General features: G+C 42.9%; 2 protein-coding genes across 6 annotated transcripts in view; one reads left to right on the plus strand and one right to left on the minus strand.

The window, feature by feature from the left end:
* The window catches only part of LOC139749197 (DNA oxidative demethylase ALKBH2-like), a 620,232-nt gene that overhangs the window by 257,459 nt on the left and 335,273 nt on the right, over nt 1-27,500 (plus strand). For all 5 annotated transcript variants that reach the window (XM_071662873.1, XM_071662872.1, XM_071662875.1 and 2 more), the window contains one exon: nt 12,179-12,219. The gene's annotated coding sequence lies outside the window, so the exon portion shown is untranslated. The remainder of the gene's footprint in view (nt 1-12,178; nt 12,220-27,500) is intronic.
* On the minus strand, nt 11,989-21,954 carry LOC139749193 (uncharacterized). Its single transcript, XM_071662866.1, has 2 exons — nt 21,786-21,954; nt 11,989-14,254 (listed from the first exon to the last, which is right to left on the minus strand). Exons 1-2 carry the CDS (start codon nt 21,946-21,948, stop codon nt 12,831-12,833), a joined length of 1,587 nt encoding a protein of 528 aa, XP_071518967.1. The 5' UTR covers nt 21,949-21,954; the 3' UTR covers nt 11,989-12,830.

Consider the following 27,500-nt stretch of genomic DNA (forward strand, 5'->3'; position numbering starts at 1 on the left):
GGGTCATATACCCCCGGATATTCTGACCTATAAAGACTGATTGAGAGGTCATTTTTTTTTCAATCTCTGACCAGAGTCATTGAATCCAGCCACGCTGCATGACCTGTTCCCGCCTCGTTTGACCCCTCCCTCTAGCGTCTTGGATGTTCAACCAGGTATTGTCGGACTCGAAAAAAAAGAAAATAAAAACCGGTCGGGGGGAAATGGTAACCCCGGTTGTAGAGCTGACCCAGATACCTATGTGGTAAGGTGGGTAACCGAGCCACTCTTACTGAAGACAGGTGGTGAGGAGGAGGAGGAGGAGGTAGGAGGAGGAAGGGTGCACCTGGTTAGGGAGTGGTCAGTTGAGGTGGAGAACTGCCTCTCCAGCCTTATACCAGGGACGGAGGAGGAGGAGGAGCGGGAGGAGGACGCCAGCAGAATGGAAATGATATAACGTGTACTTGCGTTGCGTCACAGGGGTAGTGGTGCTGGTGGCTAACACTACTGCCCTTAGGGCTGTGGTGGACGTCATAAGGGGTAGTAGTGGTGGTGCTGGTGGCTGACACTACTGCCCTTAGGGCTGTGGTGGACGTCATAAGGGGTAGTGGTGGTGGTAATAGTGGCTGACACTACTGCCCTAAGGGCTGTGGTGGACGTCATAAGGGGTAGTAGTGGTGGTGCTGGTGGCTGACACTACTGCCCTTAGGGCTGTGGTGGACGTCATAAGGGGTAGTGGTGGTGGTAATAGTGGCTGACACTACAGCCCTAAGGGCTGTGGTGGACTTCATAAGGGGTAGTGGTGGTGGTAATAGTGGCTGACACTACTGCCCTAAGGGCTGTGGTGGACGTCATAAGGGGTAGTGGTGGTAGTAGTGGCTGACACTGCCCTGAGGGCTGTGGTGGACGTCACACAGCTGGTAGTGGTGGTGTTGGCTGACTCGGCCCTGAGGGGCTATAAGGGCTTTCAGTTACCTATACGAACCCACGGAGAAAGTGGCTGCGCTACCCTTGCCATCGCCACCTCCTGCCACTCGAGATCCCTCGTCCCCATGTTGCAGTTCACTTAGAGGACATAGGATGTTTCGATGTGTTGACCTAACGAATGGAGTGTTTCTTCGTGCTGTCACCTTGTACACTCGTGCATCGTTCCTATTACGTCATACGTTATGAAATGGTGAAGGCGAGAAGAGGTTCTCATGGTGGATAACAGCGAATGAGTGTTGATTTTCGTCAAGTTGTTTGCATAGCACCGCTAGGGGGAGGTGGGGCATGTTGTGTACATGTGGTGGCAGGGAGTTTGTTGATGATATGGAGTGATATGGAGTCTACAAACCTCAGTCTGTTGGGTGTTGTGGGAGTGTGGTGGGTGCTGGGGGAGTTTAGTGGGTGCTGGGAGACTGTGGTGGGTGCTGGGGGAGTGTGGTGGATGCTGGGGAGTGTGGTGGATGCTGGGGCAGTGTGGTGGGTGCTGGGGGAGTGTGGCAGGTGCTGGGGTAGTGTGGCGGGTGCTGGGGTAGTGTGTTGGGTGCTGGGGGAGTGTGGTGGGTGCTGGGGTAGTGTGGTGGGTGCTGGGGGAGTGTGGTGGGTCCTTGGGGGAGTGTGGTGGGTGTTGGGAGACTGTGGTGGGTGTTGGGAGACTGTGGTGGGTGCTGGGGGAGTGTGGTGGGTCCTGGGGGACTGTGGTGGGTGCTGGGGGAGTGTGGGTGGGTGCTGGGGGAATGTGGTGGGTCCTTGGGGGAGTGTGGTGGGTGTTGGGAGACTGTGGTGGGTGTTGGGAGACTGTGGTGGGTGCTGGGGGAGTGTGGTTGGTCCTGAGGGAGTGTGATGGGTTCCGGGGGAGTGTGGTGGGTTCTGGGTGGCAGGTGGTGGGTGCTGGGGTAGTGTGGTGGGTGCTGGGGGAGTGTGGTAGGTGCTGGGGGAGTGTGGCAGGTGCTGGGGGAAGGGCTGGTGAAGGAGAAAGCCAAGCTAAGACTCAGTTGTTAATCTGTATGTGTTCAGTAAGGTCATGGTTTACGGAAGCTCTCCATGTCTGTAATTGCAACCTCCGAGGAAGGCACACTCTGCATGTTAATTACGATCTATCGCCATCTTCCTTACAGTCTCCTACGTCGAATCTATCGAATAGAAATTTATATGATGATTCAATTCGTTATAGTGATTAAGATATCAATATTTTTTTCATATAATTTTTAGTTTCTTTACAATCTCCTACGTCGAATCTATCGAATAGAGATTTATACGATGGTTAAATTCGTTATAGTGATTAAGATATCAATTATTTTTTCATATAATTTTTAGTCTATGGTGAAAAAATTGTTTGAAGAATTTTTATATTTTTTTTGTTTTTTCAGCTTAAGAGTCTGAGGTAACAGCTGTTAACATAATAGAGTTCATTGTTGTTCTTCATCGTTACAAGATGAAGTCGTTAAGTCAAACTAGTACACGTAGTTCACTGGTCGTCTTAAACAATGTGATTACATCAATGTCTTATTACAGGAATTCATGACCTGGTAAGATAATGGACTTCGTGTGTGAGATTTGATTACAGAGAGAGATCTAGGTTGCCCTAAGTGATTACAGTGAGGTCTGATTGACCCTCCACATTTGAGGGTTAATTGCCTCGTTAGCCTTGCGAACATTGCTGGACGACCCTGGGCTATCAGGGCCTTGCCCTTCAAGGCGTCATCAGTCACATCAAAGGCCAGGGTTTATCACGTCCAAGAAAGTCTTATCTGCGTTATCAGTCGAGCGAGCTGAAAGGGACTCCTGATTACGTGTATCATTCAACCTTGAAAGCCTTATGTCAGTCAGCATAGCAGAAAGCCGCTATTCCAGCGGCTATATGAGAGAGAGAGAGAGAGAGAGAGAGAGAGAGAGAGAGAGAGAGAGAGAGAGAGAGAGAGAGAGAGTGTGTGTGTGGGGGGAGGAGGAGGAAGACTTTTACCTGTTGTGGAATGAGCGTTTCTTTTGACACAGATGAAATAAAAAAAAGAAGGAAAAAAAAAAAAGAAAAGAAAAACCTGACCGCTTTTTCGCTAGGAGAAAGTTGGGCCGCTATGTTTGTGCGAGATGCCCGGAAAGCGCTGCCTCGTGTCCGCCATGCTGTGTCACAATGCTGACTGATGCTGACTGGTCCTGTGTGTGTGTGTGTGTGTGGGGTACCTCACATGCTGTGTGTCTCACAGTCCAGGATATATACAAAACACTTTGTGATATCTGGGCAACGTACGTCGCTTCTTTCATCTGTTTCTCGAAAGACATTTGAGCATCCATGCTGCTTACGTGTGTGTGTGTGTGTGTGTGTGTCTGTGTGTGTGAACAGACTGATCAATACAAATGCTAAGACACTTTGCACTCTATTTATATTCAGATGTTGCTCTAGTGTTGCGTTATCACACTACTTCCTCTACTTTCCTTTTCGTGTGTGTGTGTGTGTGTGTGTGTATGTGTGTGTGTTAGTGTGTGTGTGTGTGTGTGTGTGTGTGTGTGTGAGTGTGTGTGTGTGTGTGAGTGTGTGTGTTAATTATTACATTAAACCAACCCCTTTCCCTCGGGGAGGGGAGTGTAACAGCTATGTTATTTCGATGTTTTTTTTGTTTTTTTTTTTCTTCAAGTCGTCACTAGCTTGGGGGAGGGGGGGGGGGGGGGCGGGGGGGCCTTAAGAACGTGTGCCGGGGAAAATACTCGTACAGCTGCCGGCTGTATACAGTGCCGGTTACATATTTCTCTCTCTCTCTCTCTCTCTCTCTCTCTCTCTCTCTCTCTCTCTCTCTCTCTCTCTCTCTCTCTCTCTCTCTCTCTCTCTGTGGTGGAATTGAGTCAGTGACCCCTCTCCCCATTTTCACGCTTCCGCTCACGTTTTCCTACGTAAACAAGTAGTTAAGACTTTTTGCCTGCTGTCTCCAATAATGCATGGAAATGGCTATTTAATAATGATTATGTATCTAATGATTGTGTCAACGACGGTACATTTTCTGTCGCAGGTGTGCCGTTCGTATGGGACAGAAAATGGAGTGTCTCGTTTATGTAGTTTCGTAAATCGCAACTGTTATCGTACCCTAGGTAGGTTAAGGTAATGTGTGTGTGTATGTGTGTGTGTGTGTGTGTGTGTGTGTGTGTTTGTCTGTGCGTGTGTGTGTGTGTGTGTGTGTGTACAAATATCGTGGGGGAAATGTAATGTCCACAAATAATATCTTTGCGTCAGGTTCGTATGTTTCTCAGTCAGTCCTTAATTCGATTGCGACACCTTGCAACGCGTCAAACATCTGACAGTATTTCTTAGTCATGAATTCTACAGTTTGGCTTAAACTATTTAGTCAAAATATAGGAAAAAAAATATAGAAAAATATATAGAAATAAAAAAGATTCTATTTCATGCTTCTAAAACTTCAGTATATTTTAAACGCTTGAGGAGAAACTCGTAAAAAACAAATATTCTCGTAATTCATTTAATTTTATTAATAAATGTAATTCAGGTTCTAAATAAAGTGGATTTAGCAATATAAGGAAGTTATTAAAGTTGGCCGTACCTTACTTCCTGTAAGGACTCGCTCGTACTGGTCCGTCCTTGCCTGACATCGTACGCCCGGCAGCCACGGTTCGCGCTGCCTGCCAGCCCACCAATCGTCTGCGTCGCGCCAGTGTTGCCACCTCACTACGCCAGGTCGGCCAGGCCATGTAACATGCAGGAGGAATAGTGGAGCACAGCTTTTTTTTTTTTTTTTTTTTTTATAAGTGGCTACACCTGTTCCTGGTGCCTCGTCCGTTGCATCATGGGTGAAAGTAAATATGATATGTATATTTAAGGTCTGTTCTTTGTGTTATTTACTTTTTTTTTTTATAGTTTATGCTTGCCAAAAACTACAAACACACACATAAGAGACTAAGTTCATTCTTACACATGTATCTTTGGGATAAAAGATGAGTTTGTTTATTAGTAAACTGGTGTTTGCCTGTCATTAGTTTTACATATTCAATTATGTAAAAAAAGAAATTATATATGGGACACATAAGCGGAGTAGTGTACAATTTTAAATAGATTTTTTCACCAAAGAACAATAACAAGATGTTCTGTTTACTGTAATTGATTGGCTCAAAAGGATAAAAAAAAATTCTTGATCAGAGTGAAAGAATAAAGTCTATTTTTTAGTTGTGATTTATGCCAAACAATCGATTTTTTTTTTTTTTTGTTAATGATTGTGTTTGTGAAGCAAACACTTTAGCTGAAGTAGGAATTGGCTAAATGGTTGGTGTTTGAGCTTTTAGGCTTGTTAACTACCAGGGTCGTGAAGGTTGTCGTCTTTAGGTAAGGGTAATTGTAAGATTACATACCAATTACCTATGTATGTGTTCCTTGAGTTGTAAATTCTTGTACTAAGAACGTAAGTTATCAATGATTCAAAAATTTCAGTACTGAAGGCGCTAGTAATTTTGCTTTACCTTGAAAAACATAAAGCAGTGTTAATGCTGATGCTTCTTCGGTAAACGCATATATATATATATATATATATATATATATATATATATATATATATATATATATATATATATATATATATATATATGTTGTCTCGGACAACCGCATGCTTATCAAATGGCGTCCTAGCTACGTCTCTCCGTTGTTTATCAACTGACTGTTATATTTCTCTCTTATGTCTCCTGTGATGATGTGATTATTACACGAAAGTGCACTTGGGAACTTATCAAGTTTCATTTTCCCCGTTGACTCATAGGAATATATATATATATATATATATATATATATATATATATATATATATATATATATATATATATATATATAGGAGAGAGAGAGAGAGAGAGAGAGAGAGAGAGAGAGAGAGAGAGAGAGAGAGAGAGAGAGAGAGAGAGAGAGTAATATCAGTATGGAGAATGAGTGGCAACGTTAGGTGAATGCTTGGCTTGGCTTCATGACCTCGCGTGGGTCAGAGTAGGTTAGCAAGCCCGTTACCAGTTACCGGTCAACGAGGCGAGGCGCCCTAAGGCGTAAACAGACGTGGCTGCAGAAGGAACTGTTATGGTCAGATTGGCGGAGACTTGTTAACTGCTGGAATCATGATTCAAGAATATGTATTATAATTGATGATTCAAGACTATGTATTATAATTGATGATTCAAGAATATGTCTAATAATTGATAATTCAAGAAGTCTTGTGTAGCTGGAATCTTGATTCAAGAATATAATTGATAATTCAACAAGTCTTCCATTAAGAAATTTTCTCAGAGAAAGTAACGGATATGTGGTCCACAGCATAACTGAACAGTAATCAAGTCTCGATGTTTGCAAATTACGTAACTAAAGTGTGTGTGTGTGTGTGTGTGTGTGTGTGTGTGTGTGTGTGTGTGTGAGCGCGGTGTCAACAGATTCTGTTACGTACACCTTAAGTCTCCCGTCATTCATTCTTTCCCGGACTTGGCGAGGGCAAACCTATATAGTTGGCGAGCCATCACCTGATCCTTTCGTATTTACGGGGTGAAGTAAATATTAAACATCCGGTCCGTGGGCCTGGCTCACCTACCATAACCTCTCCTCTTCGCTTCATTCCTTATTCCTCTTCGTCGCTTCGTTCCTTATTCCCCTTCGTCGCTTCGTTCCTTATTCCCCTTCGTCGCTTCGTTCCTTGTTCCCCTTCGTCGCTTCGTTCCTTATTCCCCTTCGTCGCTTCGTTCCTTATTCCCCTTCGTCGCTTCGTTCCTTATTCCCCTTCGTCGCTTCGTTCCTTATTCCCCTTCGTCGCTTCGTTCCTTATTCCCCTTCGTCGCTTCGTTCCTTATTCCCCTTCGTCGCTTCGTTCCTTATTCCCCTTCGTCGCTTCGTTCCTTATTCCCCTTCGTCGCTTCGTTCCTTATTCCCCTTCGTCGCTTCGTTCCTTGTTCCCCTTCGTCGCTTCGTTCCTTATTCCTCTTCGTCGCTTCGTTCCCTATTCTCTCTCCTCCGTTCGTTTTCTTGCCTGGTCTTCCATCGCTGCGTTGCCTCAGTGTTACTGGCAGTTCTGGAACATGCTTAACCCACACGGGCCGGTGTAGTGAGAGTGGATGTGGACTTGGGATGATTTTCAACACCTGAAGAAGGTGTTGAAAGACTGGATGTGGACTTGGGATGATTTTCAACACCTGAAGAAGGTGTTGAAAGACTGGATGTGGACTTGGGATGATTTTCAACACCTGAAGAAGGTTTTCAAAGACTGGATGTGGACTTGGGATGATTTTCAGCACCTGAAGAAGGGGTTCAAAGACTGGATGTGGACTTGGGATGATTTTCAACACCTGAAGAAGGTTTTCAAAGACTGGATGTGGACTTGGGATGATTTTCAGCACCTGAAGAAGGTGTTCAAAGATTGGACGTGGACTTGGGATGATTTTCAGCACCTGAAGAAGCTGTTCAAAGATTCCCAATTTTTTTTTTTCGGTTTGTGGATGTAGCTGAAGGGTGATGGCCCTAACGACCCTGGCAGGCAGTTGAAGGGTCTAAAAGCCCTAACAACCCACTCATGAAGGGACGACACAATGTTATGTAGTGTTACCTGAAGCTCAGAATAACATTACATGACAATAAGGGAATTGAAAACTTTGGATCGCGTAACGTATATATATATATATATATATATATATATATATATATATATATATATATATATATATATATATATATATAATCCTTACTGGAATATGTTTTATTGTTCAGGCTTATTATTATTGTTATTATTATTATTATTATTATTATTATTATTATTATTGCTGATGTTAGAATATGTACCCAATACCTCATGACCTATAGTTTGGCAGAGGACCAGATATGTACCACGGGTCCTGCTTAAAAAGTTGTACACCCGGGTGAAGTTTGGAAACCAGAGGGGTCAAAGGTCAAGGCCCCAAACTCATGTAGATTGAGTACACGAGTTTCGAACCCTAGGTGAATGGATTTGGACCACATTTTGATATACCCCAGATATACCACATCGCGAGGTCTGCGTCTAATTTAGTTTGGGGATGTCTGAACTCTGGAGTTAAAAGTCAAGGTTGCTCAATCATTGTGCACTTGCAATGATCATGGATCCATGTGTATACATTATGTCGAGAGTCGGTATGAGTTAGACTATGCCACAGACGACTACTTCAAGATTACTATACATGTCATTGAATTCTATACATGTCATTGATTATTTTTTAATTGGTCTGGGGTCGTGTGTAGTTTATCTTGAAGTACTTATCCAATGCAGTTTATTTTTGAAGACTCAATGATTTGATATGAGCCAAACGTGTACTATATGATATATATATATATATATATATATATATATATATATATATATATATATATATATATATATATATATATATATTGAAATTCATAGATCTCCATTTAGTTCTGCAGTTTAGGATGGATGAATAAAAAAAAAAAAAGAAAATCAAGGTTTGACGAACCAAAATGTTAGTGAATGTTATTCAAATGTTTTCTTGTGATGACCTGCGATTGGGTAGTTGAATATAGACACCAGCAGACGCTTACCCAACACACGCATTACACACACACACACACACACACACACAGTTCTTCATCTGAGTTTTGAATAACTGGGCTTGAGTTACGGCGAGCAGGATAACACATTATAACTAGACAATGATTAGCTAAAGATTATATTAAATGATTTCTGTGCTGTTTGATGACGACTTGGTGACTGGATATCTTCGCCCGGATGTGGTCCGAGATAAGGCTTAACAAGGTTGAGGGTCTGAAAAGTAGTTTGGGATGTGTAGGATGTAAGAAACGAGGTTTGAAGTCCATGTGAACTAGTATGCTAGTGAATGGAGGTTTGAAGTCCATGTGAACTAGTATGCTAGTGAATGGAGGTTTGAAGTCCGTGTGAACTAGTATGCTAGTGAATGGAGGTTTGAGGTCCATGTGAACTAGTATGCTAGTGAATGGAGGTTTGAGGTCCATGTGAACTAGTATGCTAATGAATGATTATCCATATCACCTTACTGGGTTAATGAATGCTAACCATAAGTACTACATACGTTTTCCCAATATTTGTTCAGCTCTGAGAGGGCAAATATCTTTATTATGTGTAAGCAAATGCTAGGAAATGAGTGTCGACCAACCCTTAGTGGGGTGGATGAACAGCTGGCTTAAACGTGAACCTCCGGCCGCATCCAGGAATCGAACTTGTACACTTGACCTTGGGCGGCCCGTGAATGCGTCATGGTCAGCAACGCCCAAACCGCTACACTTCTGAGGTCCATGAAAAAAACTTACGTCACTGGATACTGACCAAACTGGTACTGGTATCAAACACGTACAGCTAGTCTGAGTTCCCCGAGGTCAGGATCTGAGGTCAAGATCACCAAAGGCGAATGTAATTACATGAGGATGAGACGCAAGGTGAAGGTAATTACATGAGGATGATACGCAAGGCGAAGGTAATTACATGAGGATGATACGCAAGGTGAAGGTAATTATAGGACAGTACACATGGCGAAGGTAATTACAGGAGGACAATACGCAAAGTGAAGGTAATAATAGGACAGTACGCAAGGTGAAGGTAATTACAGGAGGACAATACGCAAGGTGAAGGTAATTACATGAGGATGATACGCAAGGCGAAGGTAATAATAGGACAATACGCAAGGCGAAGGTAATTATAGGACAGTACGCAAGGTGAAGGTAATTATAGGACAGTACGCAAGGTGAAGGTAATTATAGGACAGTACGCAAGATGAAGGTAATTATAGGACAGTACGCAAGGTGAAGGTAATTATAGGACAGTACACAGGTGAAGGTAATTATAGGACAGTACGCAAGGTGAAGGTAATTATAGGACAGTACGCAAGGTGAAGGTAATTACAGGAGGACAATACACAAGGTGAAGGTAATTATAGGACAGTACGCAAGGTGAAGGTAATTACAGGAGGACAATACACAAGGTGAAGGTAATTATAGGACAGTACGCAAGGTGAAGGTAATTACAGGAGGACAATACACAAGGTGAAGGTAATTATAGGACAGTACGCAAGGTGAAGGTAATTATAGGACAGTACGCAAGATGAAGGTAATTACAGGAGGACAATACGCAAGGTGAAGGTAATTACAGGAGGACAGTACGCAAGGTGAAGGTAATTATAGGACAGTATGCAAGGTGAAGGTAATTACATGAGGACAATAGGCAAGGCGAAGGTAATAATAGGACAGTACGCAAGATGAACGTAATTATAGGACAGTACGCAAGGTGAAGGTAACTATAGGACAGTACGCAAGGTGAAGGTAATTACATGAGGATGATACGCAAGGTGAAGGTAATTATAGGACAGTACGCAAGGTGAAGGTAATTATAGGACAGTACGCAAGGTGAACGTAATTATAGGACAGTACGCAAGGTGAAGGTAATTGAAGGACAGTACGCAAGGTGAAGGTAATTATAGGACAGTACGCAAGGTGAAGGTAATTACAGAAGGACAATACATGTTCGTGATCCTGTGAGACTCATTGCTGTTATTACCTTTATGTTCGTCGGTGTTTTGATTTCCCGATCCTCCATAGAGCAGAGGATAGTGGGAGTATCACGGGCCGGCCAGGGTCGACCGCATAGGTTCGAATCCAGGTTGCGGCGGTCGGTCCACAGTCAACCCAGCTGTTCATCCACCCCTAGGGGTTGGTCGATAAAATGGATACTTTTTCTTTTTTTTCTTTAACTTTCCAAGAGAAGGAACAGAGAAGGGGGCCAGGTGAGGATATTCCCTCAGAGGCCCAGTCCTCTGTTCTTAACGCTACCTTGCTAATGCGGGAAATGGCGAATAGTTTGAAAGAAAGATATATATATATATATATATATATATATATATATATATATATATATATATATTTATATATATATATATATATATATATATATATATATATATATATATATATATATATATATATACATACATATATATAATATCTTTGAGGAGATGCGACATCCTAGAGTGACCTGGGAAACATGGGAACTCGTATTAGTGACCTGGTGACGCTGTTACTTCCCAGAGTGACCTGGTGACCCTGGTGACTTCCCAGAGTGACCTGGTGACCCTGGTGACTTCCCAGAGTGGACCTGGTGAGAGGGAAGCCCCCAGAGTGACCCGTGAGGGTGGGAATTGTCAGAGTGACCTGGCGAAGACAGGGAGTCACATTGACCTGGTGAGTGTGGAACTCACAGAGTGACCTGATGGGGATTTAGCCCCCAGAGTGACCTGATGAGGATTTAGCCCCCAGAGTGACCTGGTGAGTATTTACCCCCCAGAGTGACCTGGTGAGGACTAAGCCCCCAGAGTGACCTGATGAGGATTTAGCCCCCAGAGTGACCTCGTGAGGATTTAGCCCCCAGAGTGACCTGATGAGTATTTAGCCCCCAGAGTGACCTGGTGAGGACTAAGCCCCCAGAGTGACCTGATGAGGATTTAGCCCCCAGAGTGACCTGATGAGGATTTAGCCCCCAGAGTGATCTGGTGAGGACTAGCCCCCAGAGTGACCTGGTGAGGACGAAGCCCCCAGAGTGACCTGACTGAGGATTTAGCCCCCAGAGTGACCTGATGAGGATTTAGCCCCCAGAGTGACCTGGTGAGGACTAAGCCCCCAGAGTGACCTGGTGAGGACTAAGCCCCCAGAGTGACCTGATGAGGATTTAGCCCCCAGGACTGACCTGATGAGTATTTAGCCCCCAGAGTGACCTGGTGAGGACTAAGCCCCCAGAGTGACCTGGTGAGGACTAAGCCCCCAGAGTGACCTGATGGGGACTAAGCCCCCAGAGTGACCTGATGAGGATTTAGCCCCCAGGAGTGACCTGGTGAGAGTCATTTGGTGTAGTTGAGTAAGTAACAGATGGGGTGGTAGAGGCACTGTACTATGCAGTACTGTACTCTACTGTACTCTACTGTACTATCTGAACCAGAATGGACCACTTCATAGCACGACTGATGCTTATTGTGGATAACCAGAAAAACCAATGATTCGTATATCATTTATTATTGATAAATTAAACTACATAAAAGATAACAACCAGTAAGCCATCAGTGTAACAAGAGAGGCTTAAGCGACATGCTGAGCCAGTTATGTACATTGTGAAAAAAAAAAGTAATTTTTTTTTTTTGAGATTAGAAAATGGTTAATCCTCAAATGTAATCTCTCGTCTTTCCTCAGGTGTGGCAAGAGGAGCGGGACCTGGTGACGACGCATCACAGGTGAGTGAAGGCTTTACCTGTGGCCCCCTCTTACTGGGGAGGGATGGGGGATGTGTGTGGCCCCTCTCACTAGGGAGAGATGGGGGATGTGTGTGGCCCACTCTTACTGGGGAGGGATGGGGGATGTGTGTCGCCCCTCTCACTAGGGAGAGATGGGGGATGTGTGGCCCTTCTTACTGGGGAGGGATGGGGGATGTGTGTGGACTCTCTTACTTGGGAGAGAGGGATGGGGGATGTGTGTGGCCCCCTCTTACTGGGGAGGGATGGGGGATGTGTGTGGCCCCTCTTACTTGGGAGAGAGGGATGGGGGATGTGTGTGCGCCCCCTCTTACTGGGGAGGGATGGGGGATGTGTGTAGCCCCTCTTACTGGGGAGAGAGGGAGGGAAGGGGAGGTATTCACAATTTAGCAGCTTCAGCACTTACCTACCGTGGGCGAGTCATTCCTATGGCAGTATTCGTAATAATACGTATTATGGCATCTATTTTCCGCCTGCCTGTGTTTGGCTGGACTAGAGGAATAGTAGTCATGTCGATTCTCCGTACGTGTGTGTGTAAGAAAAGGACGGACCTTCGTCCTCCTCTTCCACGATCATTTGGCGAGGACGTGTGATCAGAAGGGCTTAAAGTTCATGATGCGGTTCATAATGATGGTGCCCAGGTCGAGGAGGCTGCCGATGATCGTGCCAAAGAACTGGCCTTTGCTGTAGAGGAGTTCGGTGAGGGGCCCTTGGAAGAGCGTGGGCGACAAGGTGGTGGTGAGTACAGGCCTCGTGGTGGTCGTGGTGGTCGTGGTCGTGGTCGTGGCATCAGCGTTGGTGGGTGCGAAGACGACGTTGATGGTCTTGGTGGAGGGGTTACTGCTCGCTATGATGCCCAGTGTGTCCTCCTCTCTAGATTCGAGATCGAGGTCTAGGTCGAAGTCGCCGACGTCGTCGCTTCTCGAGATGCTGGCGTGGATGTCGCCATCGTCAGTGTCGGATTCAGGAGAACTGGGGTCGGAGAGGGTGACGCTGACTCCCGGCGCGTTCTGGACCGCGTCCAGACTCGAGGCTGGGAGGACCATGACTCCGTCCCTCCCATTCAGGCCCTGCAGGAAGCTGCCCAGGGTCATGCTGGGGTCGGTCATCTGGTCCGCATGCCTGTTGAGGAGCAGCTGCAGGCCCTGGGGAAGACCCTTTGGCGCAGAGTACCCAACGCTCGGGGCTGACGTTGACACTGGCACGTCATGGGTCGAGTCGTCACTCCCAGGTGTCGCGAAGGAGATGGTGGGTCCAGCCACCCTGGAACTCAAGTCGAGGTCGGCTTCGTCAGTGATGAGAGTCGAAGTACCCGAGCCAGTGGCGACCGATTGTTCAACAGTACCCAAGGGCACCCCGGTCGAAGAACCCGAGCCAGTGGCGAAGGAGTGTTCAACAGTACCCAAGGGCACCCCGGTCGAAGAACCCGAACCGGTGGTGACCGAGTGTTGAACAGCACTCAAGGGCACCCCGGTCGAAGAACCCGAGCCAGAGGCGACCGAGTGTTGAACAGCACTCAAGGGCACCCCGGTCGAAGAACCCGAGCCGGTGGTGACCGAGTGTTGAACAGCACTCAAGGGTATCCCGGTCGAAGAACCCGAACCGATGGCGAAGGAGTGTTCAACAGTACCCAAGGGCGCCCCGGTCGAAGAACCCGAGCCGGTGGTGACCGAGTGTTGAACAGCACTCAAGGGCACCCCGGCCGACGAGGAAACTGGAATGACGACCTCAAGAGAATCTTCGCGCGACTGGAAGTCGTCGCCGTTGCTATACACCGAATTGTCCTCCAGGGACGTTTGGCCATCGGTGATCACGCCGGTCGAGTCGTGCGGGAGAATCTGTCTGTTGACGCGGACGAAGTTGCGGAGGGCGGACGGGGAGATGTCGGAGCTGGAGCCAAGCACCAGGATCGGCGGGTAGGAGGAGGAGTCGCTGGAAGAGCGGGCGCCCGCGAGATCGGGGAAGATTCTGGTGATGTCGAAGCTCTTCTCAGCGCCCACCAAGTCGGCAATTTGACCTGGAAGGACAATGTGGTTATTACCGAGTGTATCTGGGTCGTAATATCCGGTGAGAAAACTGGCATCAGAATAGATATATTCAGAAAACTGAAGATCACTATATGAGAAAATAAGTCACAAACAGAATTCTAGTGATTGGTCATTGAGAAATTAACTTGCTCGTTTAGATGCGACATAATTGCTAATAACCCATTGTAATTAGCTAGTTAAGTCACTGCATAGTTGACTTGATTATATTAGAACATTACCCTATAATTGTCTCACATCACTATCATTTTCTTTCTAAATGTAACCTAAAATTGTAAGAAAATAATTGTGGGTCTTTGCCTAACTGGGAAACAATGGTGAAGCCACGTCAGGCGTTAGTTCTGGCCGTGGCCAGGAACCAATCAATTCGTCTTGACTGAAATCCAAAGAACAGAAGGTTATGAGTTGGCTAGTGAACGCTGATGGATATAGGCTGGCCTAGTCACTTCTGATGGGCTTAACGTTTCATCTGATGGGCTTAACGTTTCTTCTGATGCGCTTAACGTTAGTTAACACGGTAAGAAACGTTTATGGCGGAGTTATAACCCCCCCCCCCCTCTATAACGAAAATTGAATCGGCCATGAAAATAGCGAATGTATTCGGTGGTGGAAACGTGACGCTGCCATGGCGGGAAGAGCTCAGTGCATGACGTGGATATTTGTTCTGCGAAATATAACGAATAGAGCGATCGGGAAGTCCTGCCATATACGTAAGGGGCGACGAAACTGCGCATGCGACATTGCCTCGCTTCCTTCTGCCTTCACAGCTGAAGAACGAAAGGGAACATAATGGATTAATTTTTGATTTTGCCTTTTTTTTTATAGTAAATTTATAATTTGCAGTCTTTAGAAGATTTTAAACCAGAGCAGTGTCCCTGTGTCGCATGGTACAGCAGAGGTTAGGTTAGGTTTGGTGTTAACAGTATGCTAGGTTAAGTTAGGTTTAAGTGGTAGGTTAAGTGTTGGGTAGTGTTAGGTTAGGTTAGGTTAGGTTAGGTTAGGTTTGGTGTTAACAGTATGCTAGGTTAAGTTAGGTTAAGTGGTAGGTTGTGTTGGGTAGTGTTAGGTTAGGTTAGGTTAGGTTTGGTGTTAACAGTATGCTAGGTTAAGTTAGGTTAAGTGTGGTAGGGTAAGTTAAGTGTTGGGTAGCGTTAGGTTAATTTGTTACAGGTTAATTGTCTGGCTAGTTTAGGTTATGATGGAGTAGTTTAGTGTGTGATAGGCATAAGGTTATGTTCCTGATAGGTTAAATGTTAGATTAGGTTGATTTGCGATAGGTTAGGTGTTAGGTTCATGATTGGTTAGATGTTAGGTTGGGTTAATTAGCGATAGGTTAGGTTAGGTTAGGTTGTGTTCATGATAGGTTAAATGTTAGGTTAAGTTAGGTTAGGTTGTGTTCATGATAGGTTAAATGTTAGGTTGGGTTAAGTTGCATTAGGTTAGGTGTTAAGTTAGGTTCATGATGGGTTAGCTGTTAGGTTGGGTTAACTTGCGATAAGTTAGATGTTAGGTTAGGTTAGGTTAGGTTGGATGTTAGGTTGGGTTCATTGTCGATATGGTAAGGCGTTAGGGCGAGTTCATTTCTGATAAATTAGAAGTTAAAGGTTAGTTTAGATTGTTAGATGTTGGGTTAGTTTTATACAAGAAGTTAGATTAGGTCAAGATAGCATTATTGTACCGGCTGTTAGAACACCACACGGCAGCAAGTAGACCAGGGAAGCGCTACCATTAAACCTTTTATATATTCACGATGAAATGAGAAGCGCAAAGGAATCACAAAATCTCAAACAGAATGACTGTGTAAACCTTTTTTTTCTTCTTTAAGAAATCGAGTAAAGTTCTTAAACAAAAAGAGAACGGAAGAGAGAAATGGCAAATATTATATGAACGGGAACACAATTAGACATCATACAAGGTTATATCCCAGGGGATAGGGGATTAAGAATACTTCCCACGTATTCCCTGCGTGTCGTAGAAGGCGACTAAAAGGGGAGGGAGCGGGGGGTTGGAAATCCTTCCCCTCTCGTTTTTCTTTTTTTTTTTTTTATTTTCCAAAAGAAGGAACGAGAAGGGGGCCAGGTGAGGATATTCCAAAAAAGGCCCAGTCCTCTGTTCTTAACGCTACCTCGCTAACGCGGGAAATGACGAATAGTTTAAAAGAAAAAAGAAAGAAAAGAACAAGGGACTGAATGTTAATTTGCATAAAGTTGTAACCACTGGATCAAAGAGTGTTCTAACCACTGAAGATAATTTAGTTATACCCACCTAGATAATGATTGATATATCCTAGTACGAGATAATAATTGATATAGCCTAGTACTCGTCGAGATAATAATTGATATATCCTAGTACGAGATAATAATTGATATAGCCTAGTACGAGATAATAATTAGTATATCCTAGTACGAGATAATAATTGATATATCCTAGTACGAGATAATAATTGATATATCCTAGTACGAGATAATAATTGATATATCCTAGTACGAGATAATAATTGATATAGCCTAGTACGATAATAATTGATATATCCTAGTACGAGATAATAATTGATATAGCCTAGTACGAGATAATAATTGATATAGCCTAGTACGAGATAATAATTGATATATCCTAGTACGAGATAATAATTGATATAGCCTAGTACGAGATAATAATTAATATATCCTAGTACGAGATAATAATTGATATATTCTAGTACGAGATGATAATTGATATATTCTAGTACGATAATAATTGATTTATCCTAGTCGTAACGAGATAATACTTAATATATCATAGTACGATAATAATTAAGATATCCTAGTACGAGTAATAATTGATATGTCCTAGTACGAGAAAATAATTAACATATACTAGTACGAGATGATAATTAATATATCCTAGACCGTAACCATTGTGAAAAAGAAAGTAATGTATTGATTAATTGATTAAAACAACGAGAGGATTAAAATCCATTATATTAAACCCGGTTCCACTTGCATTTACCACAGTCTTGTAGTGACTGCACCGCATTTCCTTGTGTACTGGTTTACCGACTGGTTTTAAGGACCAAGTTTTTATGTTTTAACCTGTACCAACCAGTTCCCCCCTGTAACCCCCTTTGCGCACGTCAGCAAGGGATGCGAACCCGGGCACTTCATTGAACTACAAGTTTTTTTTTTTTTTCGAAAGACCGGCATGGCTTGTCATAGCCAGTTGACTGACTGGTTTAGCTTGTCACGGCTCACAGTGGTGTTTTTACCTCAGGGTAGGTTTGGGGGACGATTACCTATCATCCCCTGGGGGAAAGGATAGGCTTGCGAGCTGTCCATTCGCCCCAGGGTTCGAACAGGCGAGTGGTAAACAAGGCTATTAACACGGAAGAAGCTAGGTTCCAGGTTGAGCTCCGGGGTTTAGAACACAGCCCCTGAAAATTACCTTGATAGGTATGGAAGACAAAATTATTATCGTGTGTTTATTTTTATTTTTTATTTTTTTATTGGTTGGTTTGTGAATTAGAATGTTGTGAGACGCCATTGTGCAGGGTCGTTACCACGCACAGACGTGCGAGAGACCCTTTGAGAGAGAGGGAAGCCTCTTGCACTGTCGTGAAAGGTTAGGTTAGCTTAGGTTAGGTTAGGTTAGGTTCTAGTGAGGTCATACTCGCAAACCAGGTTGTGATAAATTACATAAATTGTTTATTGAATGGAATTTATAAAATCATGAAAATAATGATACAGTTTTGATTCTCACGCGAATGTTGAATGTTGATTGTATAAAGGATGAAGAATTTGGCTGCTGAAATGGGTGGGCTGTCATTGTCAACTAGATTTAGTGAACAAATATCCTTTTAACTGACCGAAAAGTGCTTTTCCCTTTGGACACAAACAAGGCTAATGTTATGGCCCAGATGGCATCCATCTCCATGTACTTGAAAAAGTGTGTCTTTTGAACTTGCACCTGTGCTTGCTCGTCTATTCCATTTTTCTTAAAAAACTAGAACTTTTCCTTCATCTTGCAAGCATACGTTGGTGCATCCCACCCCAAAAGAAAGGTGATTATTCTCACCCCTCTAACTATCGTCTTGTTGACATCTGCTATTTCCAAAGTCTTAGAGTCCCTCCTCAGCTCCCATATCCTCAGGCATTTTGAATCTCACAGTCTTCTCTCTGATCACCAGTATGGCTGCCGTAAGTTCAGATCCACTGATGATATTCTTTCCCATCTTACTAATGTCTGGTCATCATCCCTGTAAACTTTGGGGGAATCTTGTATAATTGCCCTTGACATATCCAGATGTTTTGATAGGGTGTGGTATCAGAGTCTCATTTCTAATCTTCCCTCTTTTGGCTTCCCTCTCTCACTTTGCTGCCGCATATCTAGCTTCCTCTCTGGCCGAGCTATCTCCGTGTTGTTGATGAATCAGCCTCTCTCACTTTCTCCATCAACATGGGTGTCCCACAAGGTTCTGTCTTGTCCCCTCACTTTTTTCTTCTTTTTATCAAGGATTTCCTTTCTTCCACTAATAACCAAATGCACTTATAAGCTAACGATTCAACGCTGCATTCCTCCGCATCCTTCAGTTCTTTTCCTCCTTCTGTCGTCTCGTCTTGGCACAGCTCCATTCGTAAACTCAGATTTGAACTAGATATTTCAATGGGTTAGACGAAACCTGGTTACGTTTAATGCCTCTAAGACCAAGTTGCCTCCTCATCTCTCTATCGGAAATTCTTCGCACCTTTCCTCCTTCCTTTGACGGTTCAGTAGTTCCACCTCTTTGACTCAGTGAACCTGGTATTGCTGTAACGTCCATTCCGTCCAACGGAGATAGCCAAGTCTGCTTCAAAGAAAAATTTTGAGTCCTGTTTAGATGTCAAAATTTATTTTCTTCCGAACAGTTGTTCCTTGTATGGAGTACTGCTCCCACATCTGGGGTGGTTCTAGCTCCGTATCCTTACTTGACAGAGTTGAGTCGAAAGCGTTACGACTTATGAACTGTCCCAGGCTAGCTTCAGAACTTGACCCGCTTGCCATGCTCAGTAATGTTGGTTCCCTTTCCCTCTTGTATAGGTATTTGGTCTTTGCTCCCGAGAGCTGGCTGCTTGTGTACCCCCCTAAACTAGCGAGACCACGCAATACTCAGCAAGCTGCTGCGTCACATGATTACTGTGTGGCCGTTGGAAATTTAAGGGTGGGCCGTTTTAATACCTGCTTCTTTCCCTATACTTCGAAGTTATGGAACTCTCTACCCTCTCAAGTCTTTCCCAATGAATACTTTCATTTGTTTCGTATTTTTTTCCTTTTCATGAACCTCTGTTCCATTTAAGGCCCTGCGTTGATGTGGACTTCCGTCTATGACTGGTGCCTCCACCGTAGAAAAAAAAAAATGTATGGTTTTGAAACCCCAGATTATACAGTTCAGGATAGGCCAATAATAGGAGTAAGTATAGGTTGATAGCCATCACGGAGGATAGTTTGAATTAGGAGGATAGATAGACATGAGGATATTTAATGTGCCAGGGATGTTGTGGTGGGAAGGAATAATTAGAAGAGCGAATAGATGAAATGCGTAATTTGTTAGGTGTGTATCACTGGTTATATGTGACGTGCGGAGGATATAACACGCTGGTCTGGACTTGAAGTAGTACTTCAGACGGTACCAGGAGAGGTAGACTGTAGCAGACGTGGATAGATAGATATGCTGAGAAAATGATCATCATATCCCATGAACCAGGACTTGAGATCTGATGCCGTGAACGCATTTTGTGTGTGTGTGTTGAAGAGATGGTGCGGGCGGAGAGAGAGAGAGAGACTTGGGTCCTGCTCGACGCCCAGCTTAAGGTGAAGAGGGAGCGTGTCTCTCCCCGCTGGCTGGCAGTGGGTCAATGTTGACGGGGTGGGGGCACACACACACACACACAGGTGCTGTTACCTGGTGGCGAACAGGGCGATGGGACTGAGCCAGGGGTAGCTAGGCTGTGATGAGGGGTTTCCCCCCGACCCACTCATTACCATCAGGGGGTGAGGGTGCGCGTGGGTAATTTTGAGAGACTCGATGCTCCCCTATTCTTATCCACCGCCAGGGAACTTGGGGTGGTGGGTGGCGGGGGCGACTTTGAGTGATACATTTCACTGCGTGCGAATTATCATAACTGCGACAGGATTATTTATATCGTATAATTACTCGCTGGTATTGAATGATTCCTGGTTTCACAAGTTGGAAGAAAAAAAGGAACAGAGAAAGGAGCCAAGTGAGGATATTCATCGTAAGGCTCAGGCCTCTGTTCTTAATGCTACCTCGCTAGCGTGGGAATTGGAGATTACGATGAATATATATATATATATATATATATATATATATATATATATATATATATATATATATATATATAAATTCCAAAAGAAGGAACAGAGAAGGGGTCCAGGTGAGGATATTCCCCCAAAGGCCCAGTCCTCTGTTCTTAACGCTTCCTCGCTAACGCGGGAAATGGCGAATAGTATGAAAGAAAAAAAAAATTAATAATAATTCATATATATTCGCCATTTCCCGTGTTAGCGAGGTAGCGTTAAGAACTGTATGATTTATTCACTACATCGAACGGTTTTAAGTGCAAGTCATCTACTCTGCTACATTTATCATCTGGCAGAGTGAAAGGAAGAGTGATTGGTTAATCGTGTGTGTGTGTGTGTGTGTGTGTGTGTGTGTGTGTGTCTGTATGTGTGTGTGTGTGTGTCTGTATGTGTGTGTGTGTCTGTATGTGGCACGGGAATTCGTTTGTATTTGTATGTAATAACGTTTTTTTATTAGTGTGTGTGTGTGTGTGTGTGTGTGTGTGTGTGTGTGTGTGTGTGTGTGCGTGCGTGCGTGTGATACTATTTGTGATATGTACCATGTCACACACACACACACACACACACACACACACACACACACACACACGCCAGCCTAATCCAGGTATCCATTTATCGACCAGCCCCGAAGGGAGGATAAACACCTGGGTTGGGTGTTGGCCGGCCGAGCCCTCACCGCTCCTGGGACTCGAACCCATACGGGGCTTCGTGGTGACTCGCGATGTGGACACTCATTTGAACGTGTAGGGGACTGAGGTGTTTGTTAGATGTGGTTAGTGAGAATGGTTGTAACATTGTTAGAATCGTTAGTGGTGTATGTTAGATATGGATAGTGAGCATGGCTGTAACTATGTTAGACTCGTTTGAGGTGTATGTTAGACGTGGTTAGTGAGCATGGCTGTAACTATGTTAGACTCGTTTAAGGTGTATGTTAGACGTGGTTAGTAACTGTTAGACTCGTTTAAGGTGTATGTTAGATATGGTTAGTAACTGTTAGAATCGTTTAAGGTGTATGTTTGACGTGGTTACTGAGACTGGTTATAACTATGTTAGACTCGTTTAAGGTGTATGTTAGACGTGGTTAGTAACTGTTAGAATCGTTTAAGGTGTATGTTAGACGTGGTTAGTGAGCATGGCTGTAACTATGTTAGACTCGTTTTGAGGTCTCACTGAGCGGCTGGGCCTGCTGTATGTTGACTTCGTTGAACCCGGGAATGATATCTCGCAGCATCGCTTCCTCACCCGCTGGAAATACAGAATTGCTCATTACACAATGGTTGTTGATGGAAGTCGGGTCAGCCATACGGTCATGCAGCTCGGTCATGCGCGGCATTTAAAACATCCAGAGGAGAAGCGTTCAGCTCTACGCTCACACACACACACACACACACACACACACACACACACACACACACACACACACACACGTGGCCATTGGTTTTTGCCTTTGCTGGCCATCGAAACACGTGGGTTGAGGCCCCCAGCGTCGTTCACAAACACCCTCTTCCTACGTCCCTTACTCATCTCTCTCTCTCTCTCTCTCTCTCTCTCTCTCTCTCTCTCTCTCTCTCTCTCTCTCTCTCTCTCCTCCCGCGCGCGGGGGGGAGAGGAACCCACCCAACACGTCCTTCCCGGGCCTTTCCCTCTCTCTCCCACAACCCGTCATTCCAGTGACGAACCGAAGTATTTATAGCATCTCGCCTGGACCACAGGGGTAAAAGAGCTGGTCTCTCTCTCTCTCTCTCTCTCTCTCTCTCTCTCTCTCTCTCTCTCTCTCTCTCTCTCTCTCTCTCTCTCTCTCTCTCTCTCTCGCTGTACAAAAGACACACAATTATCAGAACGTAAATTTATCGTGAAAGGTTGACATATATATATATATATATATATATATATATATATATATATATATATATATATATATATATATATATATATATATATATGTGCACTCGGGGCTAGGGTGAGAGTGGGTAGGTGCGGTGTTTTAAGAATAGAAAATGGGTAATGTTATGCCTAAAGTTCTCTGCCATTTGTAAAAGCAGTTTGTGGATTCGTGTCAGTAGGGTAGCTAGCTGCATTCCCTGTGAGCCGACCGGAGTGTGGCAAGACACGGAAGGTAAGAGACTCACTATTGCGAGAGAAATGTTGACTTGGCGAGTATGGCAAGAAGCTCCTCCCTCGTACGAGTTGATTTGGAAATTGTGTGTGAACGTCGTGGTCTCAAGAGAATGATCCTGCATAAGTGGAAGACTTTTATATATATATATATATATATATATATATATATATATATATATATATATATATATATATATATATATATTACCGAAACTAACTGTACAACGCGGAGGTATATGAATACGAACAAAGTGCATAGGAACGCGCACCCCCATAGAACATACAAACCTCCAACAGCCAGGGTCGAACTTGGGGAAGATGAAACACGATAAGTTCTCAAGTGCACTTTCGTGTAATAATCACATCATCCAAATATATATATATATATATATATATATATATATATATATATATATATATATATATATATATATATATATATATATATTATGATTCATGTAACTTGTGGTAGAATCGAAGCTCTTGAGGGGGTGGTCGGGTGTGTCCATATCATAACTCAGAAAGCGATCTGGTGTCTTTCTTGTAATCTTCACATATTGTATTGAAGTCCCTTAAGGATGCACGGGAGGCGTAGCTCTGTGTTCACGGATCGAGGCGAATGGGGAGGAGCCTGTGTGTGTGTGTGTGTGTGTGTGTGTGTGTGTGTGTAGGGGGAGGAGGGGTATGTATATATCTTATTGGTCTGTCTCTCCTGGTGGGATGTGAGTGGCCCTGGGGATGGTTTGGTGGTTAGGGATAAAGATTGTAGAAAGTTGTCGACCTTGCTTTCGCTTTCTGACTTTGAAACCTTCGCTTGGTGTCCATTTTTTGTTTTTCTTCTCCCCAGTGTTACGTGAGGCCCACTGATTATGACTGTATTTACCAGGAGTTAAATGACGGAGTTAAGTCCGCAGTGTGTTTAAGTTTAAGTGGATAAGCTGTGGTAATAGTGGTATTGGTCAGATTAAGCTTTTGTTCCACTACTATTGGGTAGATTAAGTTTTTGTTCTACTACTATTGGGTACACTAAGCTTTTGTTCCACTATTATTGGGAAATTAAGCTTTTATTCCACTGCTATATGGAAAATTAAGCTTTTGTTCCACTACTATTGTGCGAATTAAGCTTTTGTTCCACTGCTATTTGGTAGATTAAGCTTATGTTCCACTACTATTGGACAAATTAAGCTTTCGTTCCACTACTATTGGGTAGATTAAGCTTTTGTTCCACTACTATGGGGTAGATTAAGCTTTTGTTCCACTCTACTGGGTAGATTAAGCTTTTGCTCCACTATAATTGGGTAGATTAAGCTTTTGTTCCACTACTATTGGGTAGATTAAGCTTTTGTTCCACTACCATTGGGTAGATTAAGCTTTTGTTCCACTGCTATTGGGGTAGATTAAGCTTTTGTTCCACTATTATTGGGTAGATTAAGCTTTTGTTCCACTGTTATTGGGCAAATCAAGCTTTCTCCTCCCTTGCCCCAGTGGGGTACAATACATGCCCTTGGCAACGTGCCACGTGAGAGTGTACGTGGTCTTAGAATTACCTTTGTCACCTGAAGAAGGTGTTAGAAAGGTAATTCGGTTGGTGGTTGTAACTTAGGTTGACTTAATTAATGACCCCTGGCAGTTGATAGGCCCAAAAGCCCAACCAACCAACCAATCGACCAACCAACCAGCCATACAAACAGTCAACCAACCAACCAACCCGCCAACCAACCAGTCAACCAGCAAACCCACCAACCAACCAGTCAACCCACCAACCAACCAACTAATAAGCCAACCAACCAACCAACCAAACAACCAGCCAATCAACCGACCAACCAACCAAACAACCAACCAACCAACCAACCAACCCACCAACCAACCAGTCAACCAACCAACCAACTAATCAGCCAACCAACCAAACAACCAGCCACCCAACCAATCAACCAAACAACCAGCCAACCAGCCAATCAACCGACCAACCAACCAAACAACCAACCAACCAACCAACCCACCAACCAACCGGTCAACCAACCAACCAGCTAATCAGCCAACCAACCAACCAGCCAATCAACCGACCAACCAAACAACCAACCAACCAACCAACCATCCATCCATCCAACCAACCAACCAGCAAACCCACCAACCAACGTGTCAGCTGATGCAGTGGTCATATGTAGCTACATATTATAGGCCTGTGTCACACAGCTCTTATTTATAACCTGCTGGTTGAGATGACTACTTCCAAAAGTTTGGGGAGTTCTCCTTGATTTATTCTTAATACTTTCATTGATTTATTCTTAATACTTTCATTACTTTATTCTTAATACTTTCATTAATTCATTCTTGATACTTTCATTAATTTATTCTTAATACGTTCATCAATTTATGCTTAATACTTTCATTAAATTTAATACTTTCATTAATTCATTCTTGATACTTTCATTAATTTATTCTTAATACGTTCATCAATTTATGCTTGATACTTTCATTGAATGTAATACTTTCATTAATTCATTCTTGATACTTTCATTAATTCATTCTTGATACTTTCATTAATTTATTCTTAATACGTTCATCAATTTATGCTTAATACTTTCATTAAATTTAATACTTTCATTAATTCATTCTTGATACTTTCATTAATTTATTCTTAATACGTTCATCAATTTATGCTTAATACTTTCATTGAATTTAATACTTTCATTAATTCATTCTTGATACTTTCATTAATTTATTCTTAATACGTTCATCAATTTATGCTTAATACTTTCATTGAATTTAATACTTTCATTAATTCATTCTTGATACTTTCATTAATTTATTCTTAATACGTTCATCAATTTATGCTTAATACTTTCATTAAATTTTAATACTTTCATTAACTCATTCTTAATACTTTCATTAATTTAATCTTGATACTTTCACCAATTTATTCTTTATAGTTAAAAGCGTTTTATTATTCGTAATGTTGTGGAACACTAAATATAATCAGGTTCTTTATTTTTATATTAATATTAAATTTGATATATAAGTAAACGGTCAGTTGCAATTTTAGTTCTTCTATTTATTTACGAGGAACCGTATCTTATTTCGAGTTATGTTGCAGAAACGTATGAACACTTCCAACCATTTTGAACAGTTTTCAAGGGGATACTTCTGATTAATTTATTATAAAAATTCTAAATTTTCAGATATTAGAATTTTTACATCATGGCTTTTAAAATTAGAAATTGATACACTTAAACATCAAGATTTTTTCTACATTTTTTAGAATTACGATAATCTTTATTTTTATGGTATGAGACTTTAAAGTACTTTAGCGAAGAAAAAGAATAGAATAAAGTAATTTATCAATTTTTTCTTTGGAAATATACCCTGTTAAACGTAAAGGCAGAAATATGTGAATACTATCAACACAAAAACTCGCGAAAATATATATATTTTTCTCACAAGACTTTAAGTGTCCGCTGGTGCAAGACACGGAAGTTCGATACGCCCTTGTTGCTTGTGAAGAATTACCTCACAATTGATCGCATCGCTCTGTAAGGGTCAATAACATTGTGATGTTGATGTGATGTGATCGCATCACTCTGCAAGGGTCAATACTATTGTGATGATGTGATGTTGTGATCGCATCACTTTGTAAGGGTCAATAATATTGTGATGTTGATGTGATGTTGTGATCGCATCACTTTGTAAGGGTCAATAATATTGTGATGTTGATGTGATGTTGTGATCGCATCACTCTGTAAGGGTCACTAATATTGTGATGTTGATGTGATGTTGTGATCGCATCACTCTGCAAGGGTCAATAATATTGTGATGTTGATGTGATGATGTGATCGCATCACTCTGTAAGGGTCAATAATATTGTGATGTTGATGTGATGTTGTGATCGCATCACTCTGCAAGGGTCAATAATATTGTGATGTTGATGTGATGTGATCGCATCACTCTGTAAGGGTCAGTAATATTGTGATGTTGATGTGATGTTGTGATCGCATCACTCTGCAAGGGTCAATAATATTGTGATGTTGATGTGATGTTGTGATCGCATCACTCTGCAAGGGTCAATAATATTGTGATGTTGATGTGATGTTGTGATCGCATCACTCTGCAAGGGTCAATGATATTGTGATGTTGATGTGATGTTGTGATCGCATCACTCTGTAAGGGTCAATGATATTGTGATGTTGATGTGATGTTGTGATCGCATCACTTTGTAAGGGTCAATAATATTGTGATGTTGATGTGATATTGTGATCGCATCACTCTGTAAGGGTCAATAATATTGTGATGATGTGATGTTGTGATCGCATCACTCTGTAAGGGTCAATAATATTGTGATGTTGATGTGATGTTGTGATCGCATCACTCTGCAAGGGTCAGTAATATTGTGATGTTGATGTGATGTTGTGATCGCATCACTCTGTAAGGGTCAATAATATTGTGATGATGTGATGTTGTGATGACCTCACAATTGCTCGCATCACTCTGTAAGGGTCAATAATATTGTGATGTTGATGTGATGTTGTGATCGCATCACTCTGTAAGGGTCAATATTGTGATGTTGATGTGATGTTCGGGTTGTAGCCTCAATATGTGTGTTGTAAGGAACGTAAGATGAAGAAGGATATGTATGTCAGGTGCCAGTTGTGAGCCAGCGATTGTTATGGGGTGGTCATGTTGTATCATAACCATGGGGTTGCAGGTGATTATGGTACATGATAACCATAGTGTTATAGATCATAGTACATGATAATCGTGGTGTTGTGGGTG

Source organism: Panulirus ornatus, chromosome 6 (assembly GCF_036320965.1).
Source record: "Panulirus ornatus isolate Po-2019 chromosome 6, ASM3632096v1, whole genome shotgun sequence".
Lineage (NCBI taxonomy): Eukaryota > Metazoa > Arthropoda > Malacostraca > Decapoda > Palinuridae > Panulirus > Panulirus ornatus.

Coding starts and splice junctions, on each gene's coding strand:
- LOC139749193 (XM_071662866.1), bottom strand. CDS start 21,948: ATGCCGCGCATGACCGAGCTGCATGACCGTATGGCTGACCCGACTTCC. Junction 14,255..21,785: donor ACAGCAGGCCCAGCCGCTCA/GTGAGACCTCAA, acceptor TTGTCCTTCCAG/GTCAAATTGCCGACTTGGTG.